Below are 20861 nucleotides of genomic sequence, written 5' to 3' on the forward strand. Positions count from 1 at the left end.
CCAAATCAGTCCAGCAACCGCTTCATTCTCAGAATTAATGGGGTTCCCGGGGGTTGAGCCCCTGCGATAATAAAGTGATAGTATAGTCCAGCAATATGGAAAAACCCATTTAATCATCACTTTGCTGGGGGATTTAATGTAGCAAGATCCCCCCCCTCCCTCCAGTCAGTTGGCTTCCAGATTATTATAATGGGACTTACCTTTTCTTTCCCAAGAGCTTTCAGGTGCTCCAAAATCTGTCCAATGAGAGTGTCACACAGTTTGTTGATCTCCGCCAAGAATTTCACATCTCCACCATAGAGATTATCGTTGGAATCAACTGAGAAGAAAGATAGAAGGACAATGCTGTCATGAGCAGGTAGTGTAAGCGCTGACACTCTCTCAGAGATCACCGGCTAACATGGCCAGAATCACAAGCTTCATCTTTGACGACAACACACAATTGCAGTCCACTTTAATCTAAATAGGTTTAAAATTAATTTCTTGATAGCGGTTGGAGCTTTTTTTCTTCAAATCCCCTACATAGACTTATTTAAAACAGAACATTCTGTAACCCCCTAAGATAAAATAAAAGATTAGTTAGGAAATTTATCAGTGGTGGGGGATGGGCTAGGTGTAGATTAGAGTGTTTTCTGCAGCGAAAAGTCCGCCCTAAAATCTATGTTAAATTTTGCATCAAAAATCCATGTCAAAATCTGCATCATTGGTGAAAATGTTGATGTTGATCCGCAGCAGACTTCAATTGAAAGGGTGACATCTGCTGTGAATCCGCATCAAAATCTGCTACATGTATGAACATACCCTTAAAGGGGCTGTCCGGTTACCGGATAATATTCCGCTAATATTACCAACTATGCTAAAATTACAAAATCAGCTGTAATCATCGGTCATCTGCCGCCACGGTGCAGTGCCGTAGCCCCACCATCGTCCTTGTGTTTATTACTGAAGATGTCATCACTGGATATCACGTGTCCGCCGCAGTCAATCACAAGCTGCAGCGTCACTGCCCGTTCTCCAGGCATCAGTGCTGACATCCTGGGTGCCATGATGCCAGGAGTTCAGAACGGTGACATAGGGGTCTCCGATTGGCTGCAGCAGTCAAGTGATATTCGATGACATCTCCAAACAACAAAAAACAGGACGACGTTGGGGCTACAGTGCTGGCTGGCGGCGGCTGAGGAGGGGTAAGTGCAGCAGCTTTTGTTATTTAAGCACAGTTGGTGGTATAGGGGAAATGTTTTCCAATAAGCAGACAAGCCCTTGCAGTCATAGGATGCCATTTAGCAGAACGGAGAAGAGGGAACAGGTATGCATGATTTGTCAATGTACCACAAGGCTTCCTTATTTTCCTGCATATTGAATCCAATAGATCGTTCTGCATCCAAGTTATAGGTGGAGTTGAAGACAGATCTTTTGCCTTCACCATTCTTTTTTCATCTTGGCAAGACACATGAAGACGAGGTAAAAGTGATACCTACTTGCCCATGCTTAAAAAGGGGTTGTCCCGCGGCAGCAAGTGGGTCTATACACTTCTGTATGGCCATATTAATGCACTTTGTAATGTACATTGTGCATTAATTATGAGCCATACAGAAGTTATCAAAAGTTTTATACTTACCTGCTCCGTTGCTGGCGTCCTCGTCTCCATGGTGCCGACTAATTTTCGGCCTCCGATGGCCAAATTAGCCGCGCTTGCGCAGTCCGGGTCTTCTGCTGTCTACAATGGGGCCGCTCGTGCAGAATGCCGGCTCCGTGTAGCTCCGCCCCGTCACGTGCCGATTCCAGCCAATCAGGAGGCTGGAATCGGCAATGGACCGCACAGAAGAGCTGCGGTCCACGGAGGGAGCAGACCCCGGCGGCCATCTTCAGCAGGTGAGTATGAAGACGCCGGACCGCCGGGATTCAGGTAAGCACTCTCCGGTTTGTTTTTTTAACCCCTGCATCGGGGTTGTCTCGCGCCGAACGGGGGGGGGGGGTTAAAAAAAAAACAAAACCCCGTTTCGGCGCGGGACAACCCCTTTAATATGCTTCCTTTCGAAATGAGTTGTATATTTCAATGGTACTGAAAAACGTATAAAAAATTGGAAGTGGAGTGAAGTGGGAAAAAAACCTCAATTATGCCTTCGGGGGTGGAGGGGGGGGGGGTGGTACATACGACTTTTTGATCACCGTTTATTAAAACATTAAAGAACCAATATAAATTCGGTGACACTGTAACCGTACCAACCCACAGTATACAGCTCATATGTCCCCCAACAAATGAGCCCTTAGACAGTAATATTGATGGAGCAAGAAAAAAAGCTATGGCTCTTTGAAGTTGGGGACGAGGAATGATAATAAATCTAAAAACATCCGGTCTTGCAGAGGTTAAAAGCACAAGATACTCCTAGAAATGTGACGCTTGACTTGAAATATTTGTAAAGTCATTTATTATGCACTAACTGGACTGACCCCAATAAAATCAGCTGATGGTTTACTATTTGTCTTTCTAGCAGAAGTGTCCTTTATGTGCCACGTTTTGGCGCAGCATCAGGGTTGTGGATAGGTCATTTACCTCCTGGTTAACGCGTTGGTAAACACGGGATCTAATATTCGATTTCGGACTTTCCTAAGGGGGACAATAGAGTCCAAAATGAACATGCAGCGTGGATTAGCACCGCTTCTATGTTAGGTTACAGGGAGATAAGTCAGCTACAAAGGAGTTTATTTTGGGTTCCTCAGAGACATGCCAACTGTAAGCAACAGCTGCTGGAGAGCACTGCCAAGTGCAAGGGCTGGTACTGAGACAGCCCAGCGAGCTTGGAACTCACTGTCAGTATTTACTAACAGCTAACAAGCAGAGTCAGGGTCTGCATAACATTTACATAGCAGATAGGACCTTCCTATATACATAAAGGGGTATTCCAGTCGTAGACTTTTATGGCATGTCCACAGGATATGCCATAAGAAGTCTTATAGGTGCGGGCCCCACCTCTGGGAAATAGCCAAGCTCCCAGGAAATTACAGAAACAGTAGCCTGGCCACGTAGACCCCTCATAATCTACGGTGTTCCTCTCTTAGGCATGTTTCCCCGAGATGGAACACCCTCTTAATGATAAGCATCTACATGGAATGAGGTTCAGCTATAGGGGTGACTGTCTTCCTTAACCCCTTAATGCTCCAAAACGTAAAGTTACATACTTGGAATGCAGGGTTTTTATGGAGGGGAACGGAAGTCGGCAATAGCCGTGCTCAGCGCTCATGCTGATCCCAGTTGTTAACCCTTTAAATGCCGCTGTCAGTTCTGATAATGGCATTTAAATGCCCCGATGTTTGGGGGTCCTAAATGACCCCCAGCGATGAGATGGCAGGGTGCTGTTTGGTTCCCATGGCAGCCAGGAGCGTTCTGAAAGGCCCCAAGGCTACCATTGTAGATTGACTATCAAGCCTGTGGCATGGCGTGATAGTCAATCTACAAGGTCAGCCTTGGGGGCTCTCAAAGGCCCCCAGCTGCTTGTCAGATTGCGGTCTAATGGAATACTACGGTATTACATCATACTGCAGGAGAGATAAAACCATGGCAAGTTCAACTCCCCTATGGGGACTAAAAACAGTAAATGTAAAAATTAGTTTAAAAAAGTTTTATTAGTAAAAAAAATAAAATGTGATAAAGTTTAACCCACTCCCCCCTTTTGCCATATTTATAATTAAAAAAAAATTATAATAAAAAAAAAAAACATTTGGTATCGCTGCGTCTGTAACAGTCTGATCTATCAAAGGAACGCATCCGCATGGCGAATGCAATCAGGAAAAAAAAACACAACATCAGAATTGCTATTTTTTAGTCACTCAGTCTCCAAGAAAAAACATTTAAGAAAAGGCGATCAAGAAGTCGCATGTACTCCAATTTTGGTACCAATAGAAACTACTAAAGGACATCCCGCAAAAAATTAGCCTTCGTACAACTATACCGACAGAAAAATTAAAAAGCCAGAAGATGGATAAATAAGAGTTATGATTTTTTTAGCAAGTAGAAAGGAAAAAACAAAAAATGAAAGAAGAAAAAAAATGGATTACGACGAGCAGCCCTAGTTGACTACATGTTCACCTGAAGATGGGTTCAGGTAGTTTGTTGTAATTAAGCAAAGGTGGAACCATAGGGAGCATAAGAGATATAAAGACATTATGACGTTGGTGATGGAGGGAACTCTATGGCTTAGCTGTCAGTAAGAGGGTACCAATACTAAAAATGGCAATAACAGTGTGTGCAGGTCTATCCTAGAGACTTTTAAGTTCAAACGGATTTTATTTAGTCATTTTTTCAACTTGTGTAAACAGTTACATAAAAACCTTGTTCATATATCTTACTTTGCATAGAAAAGAAATGACTAGTTTTTCTTAACCAAATAATTGTATGAAGAGAAAGAACTTCAGAAATTAGAGCTTGACAGTAAGAGATATAGATTAAGAAGGATAGGTAAAAAAGATCTCCCACGCTCCCGGTGGATGCATTTGCATATTGCTGCCTTGTAATATAAATCAAAGTCTGGAAAGCCTACTCCTCCCGCTTCCTTAGTTCTAGTGAGTGTTTTAAATTTTAGTCGTGGCCTGGATCTCCCCCAGACAAATTTCGTCGTTATTCGTCTGACACGAGTCATAAAGTCTCTAGGGAGCTTAATGGGAAGAGTCTGAAATAGATATAAAAGTCTAGGTAGGGAGACCATTTTTAAGACATTAATCCGACCGAACCATGACATTGTTAAAGACCTCCACAATTGTAAGTCTTTCTCTAGTTTGGAGAGCGCCGGTTTGTAATTAAGCTCAAAGAGTTGGTCTGGATTTGAGGTTAAAGTTATTCCCAAGTAGTTTATTTTGTCTGTACGCCACTGGAAGGGGAAGGAGTTGTTTAATTGGGCTGCTTCTTCTGGTGGGACCGTGATATTTAGAATTTCAGATTTATGTGTATTCACTTTAAAGTTACTCAATCTTCCGAATAGTTCGAATTCTTTAAGGATACTAGGGAGGGCGATTGTGGGGTTGGTCATGAAAATTAGCAGATCGTCAGCAAACAGAGCCAACTTCTGTGCCGAGGCCTCCGTCCTGTAGCCCTTGATGTTGGGGTTGTTTCTTATAGCATTTGCTAGGGATTCCATGACAAGTATGTATAATGTGGGTGACAATGGGCATCCCTGTCTGGTCCCGTTTCCTATTTTTAAGGGCTGTGAAAGGGCCCCATTGACTCTTATTTTTGCCGATGGGTTTTTGTATAGAGCCATAATCCATTCTCTAGCCCTTGATCCTAGGCCTATCTTTTGTAACGTTGCTTCCAGGAAGCCCCAGTGGACCCTGTCGAAAGCTTTTTCCGCATCGACTGTCAATAGGCTAAGGGGATTCCTGGATTTCTGTGCCCTTAGGATGATGGAGAGGGTTCTGAGGGTATTATCCCTAGCTTCGCGGCCCGGTACGAACCCAACCTGTTCTTTATGGATTAATTTTGGTACTAGGGGTTGCAGTCGTGTGGCTATTATTTTGGAAAAGATTTTTGTATCTATGTTGAGAAGTGAGATGGGGCGGTAATTACTGCACTCTAGCGGATCCTTCCCCGGCTTGGGCAGAACCGTGATGATTGCCTGTAGGGCTTGTGATGGGAAGGGACAATTATTTGATATAGCATTGAACGATTTTACCAAGATAGGGCCCAGCAAATCCCCGCATAGTTTGTAAAATCATGGAGTGAACCCGTCAGGTCCCGGGCTCTTATCTACTTTCAGGTCCTTGATTACCGCCGCCACTTCCTGTTCTGTAATATCCGTCTCTAACTCCTGGGCTGCTTCCGTCGGGATAGGGGGAGGGGCATTCTTGTTTAAGTAGTCTTGCAGTATTGTATCGCCTCTAGATTGGCTAACGTTTGTGTCGCTTTGAATATTATACAGTCCTTGGTAGTATGACTGGAATCTATCAAGGATTTCTCCTGTGGAGTGTAACAGTCCGTTGTTGGGGGAATTAATGGCAAATATATGAGACTGAACAGTCTTGGGATTTACAGCCCTTGCTAGCCATTTGCCACATTTATCACCATATTCATAATAGCCCCCCTTAATTTTATCCCTGTGGCAAAGGGTTGCCTGGTCCAAAATGTCCCTGACCTGGCCCCTCAGGTTTGATATGTCTGCCCGTAATTTGTCTGAGGGTGTTTTTTTGTTTGAAGTTTCTAAGGCTCCCAGCTCCTCCAGTTTTTTCTCTAAGTTCTGGGAGCGCTCCTTTTTAAGCCTCGTTCCATGTGATATGCACACTCCCCGAACTACACATTTTAGGGCTTCCCACTTTATCGGGGCTGCTGTGCTGTCTAGTTTGTGGTCTTCCTTGAAGTTTTCTATCGTGGATCGGATTTCTTTCAGGCCTATTACGTCGTTTAATATATTGTCATTTAACCGCCACGTGTTTTTCCCCCCTCGGTCCCCCGCAAGCACCCTCAGTGATCCGTAGACCGGAGCGTGGTCCGACCATACCATGTTACCTATAGAACTTGTAGGGAACGAGTCTAGGAGTGTGTGTGATACCAACAGGTAGTCTATTCTACCGTAGCTATTATGTGCTACTGAGTAGTGACTGTAATCCCTGGATCCTGGGTGTAAGGTTCTCCAGAGATCTACTAACTTCATGGAAGTCAGTGCCCTCTTCAATCTGCACAGTGCTGCTCCTAGAGACTTTTAATTGGGGCCCAGGAGCTTTGCTACAGAAGTTTAACCTGAAGAATAATACAGAGCTGTGTGACATACACTCGTATTAATGTTACATTCTGAAAATGAGGACTCTAAGAACAACTCACCTTTGTCTATGTGGTAGAGATAGCTCTCTTGACTTAAGGCAGCCAGTAAGTGCAGCACACTGGTGTAGATCCGGACTTTGTCATCACTGTTATCTTCCCAAGTGTAATCTTCAATCACATTTAAAAGGCCTCGTACCAGGAAGAGGACACCTTGTTCTGGGTGGTCCTGTAGCCAAAACAGTACAGTACAGATAATTGCTATAACATGGTGCTCAAGTGGCAAACATTTCAAGAGCTTGCCATGAGTAGACCACCAAAGACATTTATGGACTATCCACAGGATAGGGGATAAATATCGGATAGCTGGAGATTTGTACTCTGGGACCCTAGAGATCCTGAGATTGTTGCATCTTGAAAGCCCAATGTTAAATGAGTGGTGGTGTGCATGCTCAACCATTGCTCCTATTCTCTGCTATGGGACAGGTGGAGATCAATAAACTTGACATTTTCGTTTCATCCCATTGAAATGAATGGATCATTGGTCACACATGCACACCACCACTCCATTCACATTTGGATGCACCACCCTCAGGATTGCAAGGGCTCTAGGTGGCTAGGGAATAAACGTCTTTAGTGGTAAACTCCCTTTCAGTCTCGTATGTTCACATGTAACATATTTGCAAGAATGTATGCAATTGAAAATCCTCCAATACATCTGAAATGGGGTCATTTCTGTTCTAAGTGAATGGATTTCCGCAAACTCCATTCAGATGACTAGGACATCTAAAGCAATTTTTGCAACAGATCTGCCACATATAAAAATAATGAAATACAAATCTGGGAGGATAGAACAGTCCCGCCCCTGAGGATCACTGAAAAGAAAGGAGTTCAATACCTGCCTTGTGTGTATACCTCTAACTTGTCATAACAGAGGACTGTGGGATTGTATAATAGTTTGTCAACAATTTTATTTAACATCATAGAAAACCAATTTTTAGCTCCTGATGTTACTACCTCATTAAAAGACAATGTCACACAATATCCTAATCCAGGTCCTATACAATGTTACAGAACTAAATATATGATGGTAGTCTGGTACATCTGCTTTCATAAAGTACTGTAATTAATACTCACAGGAACAACTAGCAATGTAGAGAAGAGGTTGCTGAGGAATTCCAGAAGAAAGGCTTCAGAGGAGCGCATCTTTCCATCTATATTAATAGTTTTTGGCACCTCTGGAACAATACTGACGGCAGCTCTGAAGAAGGCATCAGCTGGAGACAGATAAGAAAAGGCTTCTCATAGCATACTTGTGCCCACAGGAACAACTCATCCATGTCAAGTCTTACATGACAAAAGGTTTTTATTTTTGAAGTTTTGATTAAATGTGAATTTTAAAAAATTGTGATTCTAAAATTTATAGTTCAACCCAACACCTTCTGTAGAGGAGAGGTCCACTCCCTTGGTAGAGACCAAACTCAATATGATTGTATAAGCAAGTTCTAGGCAGAAGTGCAGAATGTTCTCAGCAGTAATTCAACTAAAGCTTTGATTAAAAGAATTATAGATAATGGTATATGACTTAAATCAATGGTCTTTGCTACGTTGGGAAGTGAAGTGACAAATGCAATGAGCACACTGGCCAAACATAGGAGATGACGTTTTCCTAGCAAAATACTCAATCTGTGAAGTTGTGTGAAGAGCTATGGAAAGAAAAGACTGGTAGATAGGTCCAACTCTCCAGAAAAGATGGTAGACGGTAGGATGTATTATCCAACTTCTCTTTTATTAGGTAAATAAAAAAAAAACAGCAGGTATTTTAATATACTTAATAAAAGAGAAGTTGGATAATACATCCTACCGTTCTACCATCTTTTCTGGAGAGCTGGACCTATCCACCAGTCTAGTCTTTCTATAGCTCTTCACACATCCGCCCTGCCCACCTTTGGTGGGTTCTACTGGTTGGCAGCACCTCCACAGTTTGTTCATTCATTCTTCATAGCCCTTCCTAAGGCATTTTTAGTCTCTAGACATTCATCTGGGACCAAAACCTCCAACACCATTGGGTTTGCTCCACCCCTCCTCTCCTTTTCTATAATCTGTGAAGTTGGACATGGCAAAGCAGTGGCAACTAATAGCTAGGACTCTATAAGTTGTGGCCATGAAAACCCTAAAGTAGTAGTAAGCAATAAGCTAAAACTCAAAGCTGTTATCTGTCAAGTTACTAAAAGTGCTAACCAGGTATTTTTTAAAGGTATATTCTGGGTTCAGAAAATAAAGCTGGACGGGAAAGGAGCATCTATATTTTTTAAATTGAAAAACCAGATATTGAAGCATTTTTCTCATCTGTTTTTTTATTTTCAAATTGTAAATTTCTTTATTCTGTTAGATGTATGTTACTATGGAGGCAGCCATCTTGCTTGAGCTTTCAGCCAACAGCATTTAGAGATAAGCCTTACAGCAGCCTCACGGACCATAAATATAAGGGACAGATGAGATCTCATTGACTTCTACAGTCGAGTGTTTTGGCGTGCTCTGTGACCTGTGCTGAAGTCATTGTGCAGGCGGGGCGGAGGTAGACTGTCACCTATTGTAAATACTCGATCCTCTATGTTCTCTATATATACTGTAGGTGTTACTGGTCATTCTAACCCTCCTTATGATGACAATAGGACTGCTGAAAAGTTTTCTCTATAGAACAGGAAATGCCAGACTATTATTACGCTTAGTAGTCAGTGTGAAAACCGCCAGCTTTAAATATTCTTTTAAACTATTTAATGTGATACCAAATATTTAAAAAAAAAAGAAACAAAATTGCCCAAACTCTTATTTTTAACATAAAAACTTGATTAATACAATAAGTCATTTTCTGAGGACACATTCCTTTTAGTCATTATATAATGAAATAAGGAAAGGCCATTCCCATTCAAGAACATGGTGATCAATTGATATAATTGACATACCGTATATACCGGCGTATAAGACGACTTTTGAACCCCGAAAAATCTGCTCTGCAGTCGGGGGTTGTCTTATGCGCCGGTAATACAAAAAAAAAAAAAAAAGGGTAAAAAAAAAAAAATCATTACTCACCTCCCCCGGCGTTCTGTCGCGCTCCGGCAGGATGTCGCTCGCTCCTCGTCCCCGGCGCAGCAGTGCTTTCTGAATGCGGGGCTTGAAATCCCCGCTTCCAGAAAGCTAATACACACGCCGTCAGCCGGTACAGCTATTCAATGACATCATTGAATGGCTGTGATGGGCTAAAACACACGTGGCTTCAGCCAATCACACTATTCAATGACATCATTGAATGGCTGTGATTGGCTGAAGGCGCACGTGTGTTAGCAATCACACCCATTCAATGATGTCATTGAATAGTGTGATTGGCTGAAGCCACGTGTGTTTTAGCCAATCACAGCCATTCAATGATGTCATTGAATGGATGTAACTGGCTGACAGCGTGTGTATTAGCTTTCTGGAGGCGGGGATTTCAAGCCCCGCATTCAGAAAGCAATGCTGCGCCGGGGACGAGGAGCGAGCGACATCCTGCCGGAGCGCGACAGAACGCCGGGGGAGGTGAGTAATGATTTTTTTTTTCTCCATTGTAGTACCGGCGTATAAGGTGAAAGTTGGGGGGTTGTCTTATACGCCCCGTCGCCTTATACGCCGGTATATACGGTATTCCAAAACGGCAGTACTTTTCACAACACCGTGATTAAGCTTTATTTGTTGAGACTAGAAACCGGTATGCTTTATTCTTGGAAAGCCGGGTGACAATGAATAAGGCCACTATTACAGTTCCATAGGATTTGTTGAACAGTTTTCCCAGAACCCTGAATTGTAATCTACTTAGATATTCCATAGTCAAAGAGAAAGAAAACAAGTATATATTTTTTGCAGGGGCTATTAATATTTTGGGGGGTTAATACTCATTATAGAACTAGTTTGGCCTTTTTTTTAGTCCTTGGATCCTTCTGTACAATCTTATTATTGGATATTGGAGTGCATAACATTTCTCAAAGCAAATGTTCATCAGAGAGGCGAATGGCGGTAATCTGTCAGTTGTCTCTGAAGCACGGGCTGTAATTATAGTGATGAACCCGGCTTGTGATGTAGTCATTAATATTTCACAGCACAAAGACAGAGCAAATGCCAAAGAAGCTAAGATTATTGGCGCACAGAATGGCATCGACATGTTCCGTAACTGAACGCCAAATCCCAGTTTGTCTTTAATGGTGGTCATGGTATAAACTCTTCATTTTTATCATATCATTGATGGTCTAAAAGGACAACCATGTACATATCCTTTCTCCAGAATGACTTGGCATGTCACAGAACATATACCTCTACCAAAAATCTGATTTTAACATACACTGATTGAACTTCAGTTATTTAGGCATGATGGAAGTTGTTGAGGTTTTGGACTTGTGTACCACAATGCTGTGCCCGATACATAGACTTGGGAGCACCCCCCCTTACGGCCTCCAGTCACAGCAATGGCTAGTCACGTCCATATAGACTGGGCCACTTTTTATTAGGACTTCCAAGAAAATCTTCCGCTCTGTGGTCCGGTGCTCCTCCTCTCTCTTCACCGCTGATGGCAGCCATGACACTTGTGCCTTAATAACCAAGTGATGATCAACATGATTACCACCATGATCAATGCTGATCCCAGTGTTGACAAAGGTAGGAGGCTAGTACTTGCAAGATTCGAGTCGAGTCTCACATTTGTTGAGGGACAGCTACTGCTCCCCCCGCCTCCATCTCATATACTGCATTACTCTGGGGAGGTTTTTTGATAATTGACGAGGTTTCTAAACAACTGCAGTAAAAAGGAAACTGCAGGCTGCTGGAAGTTTATGGGAATGCTGCTTTCCTCTAATTAGATATATTACAAAAAGTTTCACATTTACCATAATTACACTTTATAGGGTTATCCAGGGACCATAAAAGGGTTTCAAAGCTGCTCAAAGTGGTGCACCAACATAAAAGTCTTTATACCCAACTCACTTACTCCCGTTCCTCCACTGCTCTTCACTTCCGATTGCAGCACAGATGACATCCCAATAGGACATGTGACTGTTGCAGCTAATCTCTGGCCGTAGTAAGCATGTGATTGGCTGCTCCATTTCACATGACCCTGGGTTCGGTGAGGTCATCGGTGGCTGACTGCAGCCAGAAATAGAGAGCAGCAGAAGACTATGCATTAGTGGAACCAGAGCGTGGGAGGGTGTATGTGTTTTGTACCGGTTGTTGTCTTTTATGTGCTCAAGTGCATTTGTGTTTCTCATCTACAGTTATTTAGCCAAGCAAGTACACTCACACTCAAGTTCTTCCTTTCACCCACTTTTCACTGCTTCGTTTATTTCAATATAGCAACTAGAGATGAGCGAGCACGCTCGGTTAAGGCCAGATATTCTCAAGTAACTGCATACTTGTCCGGGAAAATGCGGGCAGCGGTTGTGGAGAGACAGAGACAGAGACAGAGAGAGAGAGAGAGATTTGCCATAGGTGCAGCACTAACCCCCTTCTGAGTACACAGCGATTTAGGATACTAAGGAGTCACCCAAACTGCCCTTATTAGAATCTACCATTGCCTCTGTCCAGCGCCTACTTCCCGCAGTGCAGAGCTGATCATAGTAGGCACTGTTGCTGGGATCCCAGTGATCAGCTGCTGGCACTAAGTAGTAATAATCATTTCTCCTGCTGAAAATGATACATTTCACTGTACTCCCTGAAGTCAATGTGCCTCCATATGATACACAGAAGCAATGGCAGGTCTATTAACTCCATTTGTCTGGAGACAACAGTTAGGGGGTGTCTAAAGTACACAAGCCCTTAAATGTTTGTCTTTTCTGCTGTGTGGTTATATTCTCCTTTTAGAATGCAAGAAAAATCTTAAAACTAAAATCCGTGATGAGTTGTGGACTGCAAGAACTCCTGAACAGCTTTATGAAATAGCGAGTGCATGGAGTTCATGCATCATTACATCTTAGATGGGCAGGTAAAAGCCTCGCTTCACCACACCTGGCTGCTCTAGCAGTCATCCTGAAGAACATAAAGCACATTATGGAAGGAATTTAAACAGCAGTCATCGATGATGCGGCTCTACAAGAGACATAAGAGCACATGCTGTGCAGCTACAGGAGTGAGCAGCTGGATATTCTGTATATCTGGGGTCACCGATGCAAACTCTGTTTATTCCAAATAACCAGAAATACATGTAATAGGTGTGCAAGCTATGCTTTGTAGATGTGTGGCCTCCCTCATACATCATTGTCGCTTGATGGCATTCTGCTGGGAGTGACTGGCAACATGTCGATGTCTTATCTGTGTGCATTTAGCATGCAAAGCACCTACCTCCTTCATAAATGGTCTTTGTATGAGCTGATGTTCACCTGTATTTTGCACCTGTGCAACCTCACCCATATAGCATTGTGATACGTCTGCATCCTGCTGGGAACCAGTGACATGCCATCACTTTAGAAGAAAAAAGTAACCCTTAATCCATTAGTACCCCAGGAGGTATATGTACATCCTGGGATTGGAAGCCAAGCCCACTCCATACATGGCTGGTGTAAGCCATCTTTGACAGGTGATAACCATCCGCAACAGCCACAATCAGCAATCATGACATTCACAGTTGTAAACCCTTTAAATGCTGCTGTTAATTCTGATAGCAGCATTTAAATGTCCCAATCAGCATTTGGACTCCCGAACAGCCCCCCCGCGACAAGATTGTGAGATGCCGTTTGGTTGTCATACCAGCCCAGGTCTTTCTGAAGGCCCCCAGAGCTGCTATGTATTTCTATCTATTAACCCTTTCAAATCCTCTGTCTGACATCTGAAGACATTCTGATTGAAGGCTGTACAGCTCTGATGTCGGAAGACGTCCAGCAGGGTATTCTTTCTGTATATTACTGGCCACTCTGTTGTCGGGTGCCTCTCCAGTATTTCCTATACCGCAGTACTGGCTCTAGCCAGCAGAAGGCGCCATTGTATAATGGCAGAAAGGGAAAGCCCCCTAGGAAACCGTGAATCCAAAATTGGATTGCAAAGGGTTAAGATCAACCTGCTGTCAGTCTTAATAGAATGCGATCAAATGATAGCAAGTTCACATCTCCGTCTCTCCTATGGAGATTAAAAAAAGTAAAAAGTGAAAAAAAGGTAATTATTGTAAAAAATAAAGGATATTAAAATTTAACACCAACTTTTCTATATTTATAGTAAAAAATTATGTAAAAACAACGTATTTGGTATCACCGCTTCTGTAAAAGCCCAATCTATTAGAATGTTCTATACAGAGTGGTCGAAGATTGTCAGGAAAAAAAATACACAACTCCAGAATTGCCCTTTTTTTGTTCGCAGTCTCCAAGCAAAAAGTTTAACAAAAAGCAATCAAAAAGTTGGATGCACTCCGAAATGGTATGAATAGAAACTACAGGATATCACAGAGATGTATTGATGGCAAATAAAAAGTTGTGGCGGCAGAAAATTATTTTATTCAACGATATTCTGCCGTACTGCGTTATATGGTACATTGAATAGTACCACTGAAAAATGCAACCCATCCTGAAAAAAAACAAACCCTCATACAGCTACATCGATGGAAAGATAAACTAGTTATTATTTTTTTAAAGGTGAGGAGAAGAAACCAAAAATGTAAAAAAAAAAAAAAAAGGTGGGGTGGGGGGGTTTAAGGTCCAATTCATATAGCCGTATTTTCAGGCCATGTGCTGTCGGTGTATTCCATGGACAGTACATGGTGCCAGTACAGCCTTTTAAGGTTATTCACATAGTAACATAGTATATAAGGCCGAAGAAAGAGACATGTCCATCCATTTCAGCCTATTACCCTCCAATGTTGATCCAGAGGAAGGCAAATAAAAACAAAAATTTTCCCCATTTAACCCCTTTAGTGGCACGCCCGGAAAATCTCCAGGGCTTGCTGCACTGACCATGCAGTTAAACCCTGGAAGATTTCCATGGACAGCTCTAGTGCTGAAATGTGCAATCTGACAATCGGAGATGAACACTTTTTCACCTGGACCGACAGCCTGTGTGGAAAAAAAAATCATTGCATGTCCTTTTCTCATCTGTTCTCAAGGACAGGAATAGGACACGCAATGTGCAGAGTCCGTGATGATTGGACAGCAAACAACTCGCATATGGCCATGTGAATCCGGCCTAAAGCCAAGAGTAATAGAGATGTCCTACTGATATAAGATGCATCGATCCAAACTATATATCACTGGATCCACCGAGTACATAGAGGTCCGACATTACGTTCTTGGCCTCCACATTCTACATAAATCTAGACTATGTTCTGCACTCTATAAATACTTATTTGTATCTGTAATCCCTAATATACAGACTGCACCCTCATAAATACTGGCTCAATAGCTGACCTGCTCAAGAGACATAATATACTGAACTCAAGATAGAGAATGGCCAGAAGGCATCCCCAAATAATATCTATTTAGCTGATTTAATGGTGTGCAGCAGGATGCACATTGCCATGCCACATCACAGACAGAGGTAATAAACACACAACATCCGAGTTTGCAGTTTTTTTTGTTCCTTTATAATAAATGGTTAACAAAAAAAAAAAAAAAAAAAGCTCGGCTCTCAATTCTTTTGTCCCAAGCAGCCCATAGCATCAGGTCCAAAACAAAGAAACCTGCTATAGTGGTGGACTACCAAAACCCAGAGTCAGCTCCCTGCGTCAGCTCATTTACACCAGCAGCTGGAACCTACTGGGGCGTGGAGAGTAAATCCATCCGATGATCAACGAGAGAGTCAGTAATAATCACAGCCAGTGTGTTCACAGCTATTTATCAAGAATCGGCTATTTTGAGATGAACGATACTTTTCAATACACTTGATACAAACTTTCCATAATAAGAGGGGTGAGGAGTTATAAAGTTCTGTAAATATTTTATATCTTCTGAGCTTCAGATATCAATCCTCATGAGCAGAGATCTCCAATATGTGGCCCTCACAACTTCCAGCAAGCGTTGACAGCCTTCAGAAGTTGTAGAGCGCACAAGTTGGAGATCATCATTCTATAGGAATAACGGTTACACTTCAGATACGCAGGAATGAGTTTTCTCTCTCAACAACAGAGAACAATAGGAAGCAGCAGATTATCCCCTGTGGGTATAAAAGCCTCAAATTGTTCCGTCGAGCCTAAGCTCAGTATGTGACCATATTGATTTCGCGGAATGGAACTATAGCAGAAATAACTCGAAAAATAAAGGTGCGTTCTGATTTACTGGGTCACATAACGTGACGAGATCTTATTATTGTGCTCCATGTGCCGTTCGTTCTGGTGAAAACAAATCTTACCTTGACATTCAATTACCACTAGCAATGTGAGCAAAAAAAAAATTAATCATCATGATAATTAAGATAGGATTTTGTTTGTAATAAACTACAAGCTCAAAGGATCCTCAACATATAATTAGGACAAGGATGACTATATGTCCTACGTTGCAATACATAATGCATTTAACAGAATAGAAGTCGCAGCTCTATACGAGTGTATATAAATACGGGCACCCAGTTATGGGCGGTTGGACTATTTGTTTATATCACACGGTCTCTTGGACCTATCTCTCAGAAGCTCAATAGGGGGCATCCTATGGTCGGACCACGCACCCGTCTATGGAGCAAGCCCACAGGAGCGGCTACAACACCTGGCGTCTTAACGACAACCTTTTGAGCGACACTTGTTGTCTGGAAGATATACGTAGAACCATTGAGACGTTTGTCAAGACCCACCGAGGCGACACCACCTCCCTACCCATACAGTGGGAAGCACTCAAATGTGTACTACGGGTAATTTTCATATCCCACGGGGCGAGACTCAAAAAGGATAGAGAAGGCAAACTGAAAGACCTCATCACTCATTTAGAGAATGCAGAACAGGCCAACAAAGCAAATGCCTCCCCTTCCCTAAACGCAGAGATCGCCTCCCTCCGCCAGCAGATTCTGGCCGTACTAGACCAGGCCCACTTGTGCATGAGGGACAGGCTAAGAGGTGGGTTTTACAAATATGGTAATAAATGTAGTACAGTAGAAAAAGATGACCGTGGCAGCAGGAAATGATGCAGTTAAATTTCCTTTATTCCTCCAAACACCATACGACGTTTCGATCAATAGTTTGATCTTTATCAAGTATATACTTTATACAAGTTTATATACTTGATAAAGATCAAACTATTGATCGAAACGTCGTATGGTGTTTGGAGGAATAAAGGAATTTTAACTGCATCATTTCCTGCTGCCATGGTCATCTTTATCTACTGTGCTACTTTGGGGCTGAGCGATCTGGTTCCCTGCTGTGGCGTGCACATTGGACGGTCCCACCCTATGGGTTTGATGGAGCAGTGCTGTCTTGGATTCTATTAATGGTAATAAATGTAGTAGGTGGCTAGCAAGGGCCCTAAACCCCCAAGGAATGGGAGGGTACACGCAACCGAGGACTTACTGGATTGCTTTGGGCAGTATTATGAAGAGCTTTACAACATCACAGAATCTTCAGAAACGGCCCAAAGCAACGCCCCAGACAACGTAGAGGCCTACTTACGCGAATTTGCCCCCAAACCGGTCCCTGCGACGAAGTCTGAGGCCCTAGATCATGACCTCAGGGAACAAGAGGTGTTGGAAGAAATATGAAATCTAAAAATAGGCAAGAGCCTCGGCCCAGATGGCTTCACGCCCCAATTCTATAGGACGTTCGGAGACCTTATAACACCAATACTTTGTAAGACCTTTAACGCCATCTCCAATAACTGTCCATTCCCACACCAAGCTCTACATGCCATTATCACAGTTACCCCAAAACAAGGAAGAGACCCCCTTTCTTGAGGGAACTACAGACCCCTACTAAAGTGGACACCAAAGTCTTTGCAAGAACCCTAGCTACACACACGCCTTGGACCACTTGTCCCTAAACTCGTACATAGGGATCAGACTGGCTTTGTCCTTGGCCGAGAGGCCAGGGACAACACCATTAGAACCCTTTCCCTGATAAGTAGGGCACGCGATGCGAAAAGCCCTTTATGCCGTCCATCGGTTGATGCCGAAAAGGCATTTGACCGTGTCAGCTGGAAATTCCTCGAGGCCACCCTACAAAAGATAGGTCTAGGGGCTAGCTGAGAAGCTGAATAATGGCCCTACATAACAAGCCCACAGCCCAGATACGAGTAAACGGGAAACTTTCCCGTCCGATCAACATCAGGAACGGCACGTGCCAGGGGTGCCCACTCTCCCCAACCCTGTATGTTCTAGTAATGGAGTCACTCGCCAACGCAATCAGATTGAACCCAGAAGTCCAAGGTTACAGAACGACCCAAGCTGAGCACAAAGTGGCCGCATTTGCGGACGATCTCCTGATCTACATAACGAACCCCAACGGGGCCCTACCTGCTCTCCTGCGAGAATTTGACAAATATAGTAAAGTCAGCAACTTTAACCCCTTAATGACGCGGCCCCTTTTTCTTTTTCCATTTTCGTTTTTTCCTCCCCCTCCCTTTAAAATAATCATAACTCCTTTATTTATCCCTCAACGTCGCTGTATGAGGGCTTGTTTTTTGCGTGACGAGTTGTAGTTTTCAATGGTGATATTTAAAGTACCATATAATGTACTGAAAAACTTTTTAAAAATTCTAAGTGGAGTAAAATGAAAAAAAAACAAAACATTTCGCCATCTTTTAGTGCGTCTTGTTTTTACGGCGCACAAACGGCAACAAAAGCGTCATGATAACTTTATTCTATGGGTCGGTACGATTACTACGATACCAAACTTGTATAGGTTTTTTTCTTACTATACTACTCTTTTTTTTTTTCAAAGACATTTAATTTTTTTCAATTATTTTCTGCAGTCATTTTGTGCGCGTGATAACTTTTTTATTTTTTCGTCAACGTAGTTGAGCAAAGGCTCATTTTTTGCGGGATGTCCTGTAGTTTCCGATAGTATCAATTTGGAAAACATACGGCTTTTTGATCGCTTTTTATTGCGTTTTTTTCTGGAAGACAGGGTGACTGAAAGTGCATTTCTGGCGTTCTTTATTTTTTTTCGGACGACATTCCCCGTGCGGGAAAAATATTGCGCTACTTTGGTAGATCGTACTTTTACGGACGCGGCGATACCAAATACATATTTTTATTTTAGGATTTAGATTTTTTAATAATAGATATGGCAAATGAGGGGGTGATTTAAACTTTTATAACTTTTTTTTTTTTTTAACAATGAAAAAAACTTTATTGATTTTTTTTTTTACTTTGAAGTCCCCCTGGGGGACTTTAACATGCATGCTTTGATCGCTCCTGCAGTATGACGTAATGCTATAGCATAACATCATACTGCAGTTTAACAGGCAGTCTATCAAGTCACCCCATGGGGATTGCTTGATAGGCAGTCTGGTGAGGCAGCCCTGGGGCCTTTCATTAGGCCCCCGGCTGCCATGACACCTGCATGGCTCTCCCGATCGTACCTCGGGGGGAAGGGCTATGCAGGACCCCAGAACATCGTTAGGGGGATTTAAATGCCGCTGTCAGAATGGACAGCGGCATTTAAATGGTTAATAGCCGCGATCGCCCGTGGGTGTCAGCTGTTATAAACAGCTGACACCCACACTGTATGAAGAGAGGTTGCCACGCAACCTCTCTTCATACATACCCCGCCGCTCCATGACGTACCGGTAAGTAGGAAGGGGTTAAAATTAATTTACAAAAATCCGAAATCTTAAATATAACGCTCCAGCCCGCGGAACTAGCCCAACTTAAACCCTTATTCTCATTGTCGTGGGGCGAAGACTACATTAAATACTTAGGAACCAAGTTATCCTCAGACCCGGGTCAATTATACGACTTAAACTACGAGCCCATATACCTCTCCTTAGTGAAAGACACCGAAAAACGGCGTCCGCTATCACTCTCCTGGTTCGGCAGAATAAAAGCTATTAAGATGAACTTCCTCCCGAAGCTCCTGTATCTTTTTCAGACTTTACCAATACAGTTACCATGTAGCTTTTTCATTAAATTGCGAAAGATAGTGACGCATTTCGTATGGGGTGGAACCAGAGCCCGCCTGAGCTACAAACTCCTCACTCAGATAAAAAGAGAGTGGTGGGGTGGGTCTGCCCGATCTGTTGCTTTACTATAGGGCCGCAATATGCAGGACCGTCCTGGACCTCATGCACAGGGGGCAAACCAAATTATGGGTCGAATTGGAGCAGAGCTCTGCTCCATTTCGGGCTCAAGGTCTTTTTGGCTTAAAGGGGGTTTGGGCAGAAGGGGGATCAGAGTGTCACCATTTCTCAGCTCACTCTTACGAATTTGGGATAACTTCGTGAGCAGAAGTGGGCTGGTATCCATTCTGGGTCCCTGGACCCCTCTGGTGGGAAACCCCGACTTCCCTCTTGGGGTCAGGGGACTGGAACTCCTGGACAGTTTGGGAGTTTATCTTCCAAGAATCCACGATCTCCTAGGGGAGGATGGAGTCAGACCCTAAGGCTCGCTAGTGAGGGAGAGGGGGGCAGTGACGGGTGCGTGGTTCCAGTACCTACAGCTGTGCCACTTTATCAGAGCGCGGGGCACAGTTTCACAGCTGTCCATCCCTCCCACATCTTTTGAAAAACCATGTGCAAGTCCCCGCGAGTCAAAAGGAGAAATCTCCGCGGTCTATAGCATGCTAGTAGCCAGGGGGGCCCAGGACTTAAAGGGCGGTTACCGTAGAGCATGGGAGAGAGAACTTGGACAGTCCGTATCTTATGAGGACTGGGCCAAAGGTGTTAACCTGACCCATAGAATGTTAGTCTTGGGCAGACATCACGAGTTGAACTATAAGCTCATTATGAGATGGTATCGCACCCCGGCGTCATTGGCCAAAATATATCCTGGCTCTCGGCCGCTTGTTGGAGATGCTCGGGAGAAATAGGATCGCTCAAACACATTTGGTGGTCCTGCCCTGGGATTGGAGGTCTGTGGTCAGAGATACTAGCCCTATATAATGTCTTGAAAAGAAGCTTTTTATCTCTCTCCCCGGAGATTGCTCTCCTCTCGGTCCTCCCGGGCTCCATCGCTGCCATTAAAGAGCACATTTTGAGAT

The 20861-nt window shown here is 43.2% G+C and overlaps 1 protein-coding gene across 1 annotated transcript in view; it reads right to left on the reverse strand.

Moving 5' to 3' along the window:
* VPS35L (VPS35 endosomal protein sorting factor like) overlaps nt 1-20861 on the reverse strand; it is an 87041-nt gene that overhangs the window by 14887 nt on the left and 51293 nt on the right. The window contains exons 27-29 of the mRNA XM_066576259.1: nt 7883-8022; nt 6809-6974; nt 201-319 (exon numbers count right to left, since the gene is read on the reverse strand). Coding sequence (XP_066432356.1) covers nt 201-319; nt 6809-6974; nt 7883-8022 — 425 coding nt within the window. The remainder of the gene's footprint in view (nt 1-200; nt 320-6808; nt 6975-7882; nt 8023-20861) is intronic.

This window comes from Eleutherodactylus coqui, chromosome 8, assembly GCF_035609145.1.
Source record: "Eleutherodactylus coqui strain aEleCoq1 chromosome 8, aEleCoq1.hap1, whole genome shotgun sequence".
Lineage (NCBI taxonomy): Eukaryota > Metazoa > Chordata > Amphibia > Anura > Eleutherodactylidae > Eleutherodactylus > Eleutherodactylus coqui.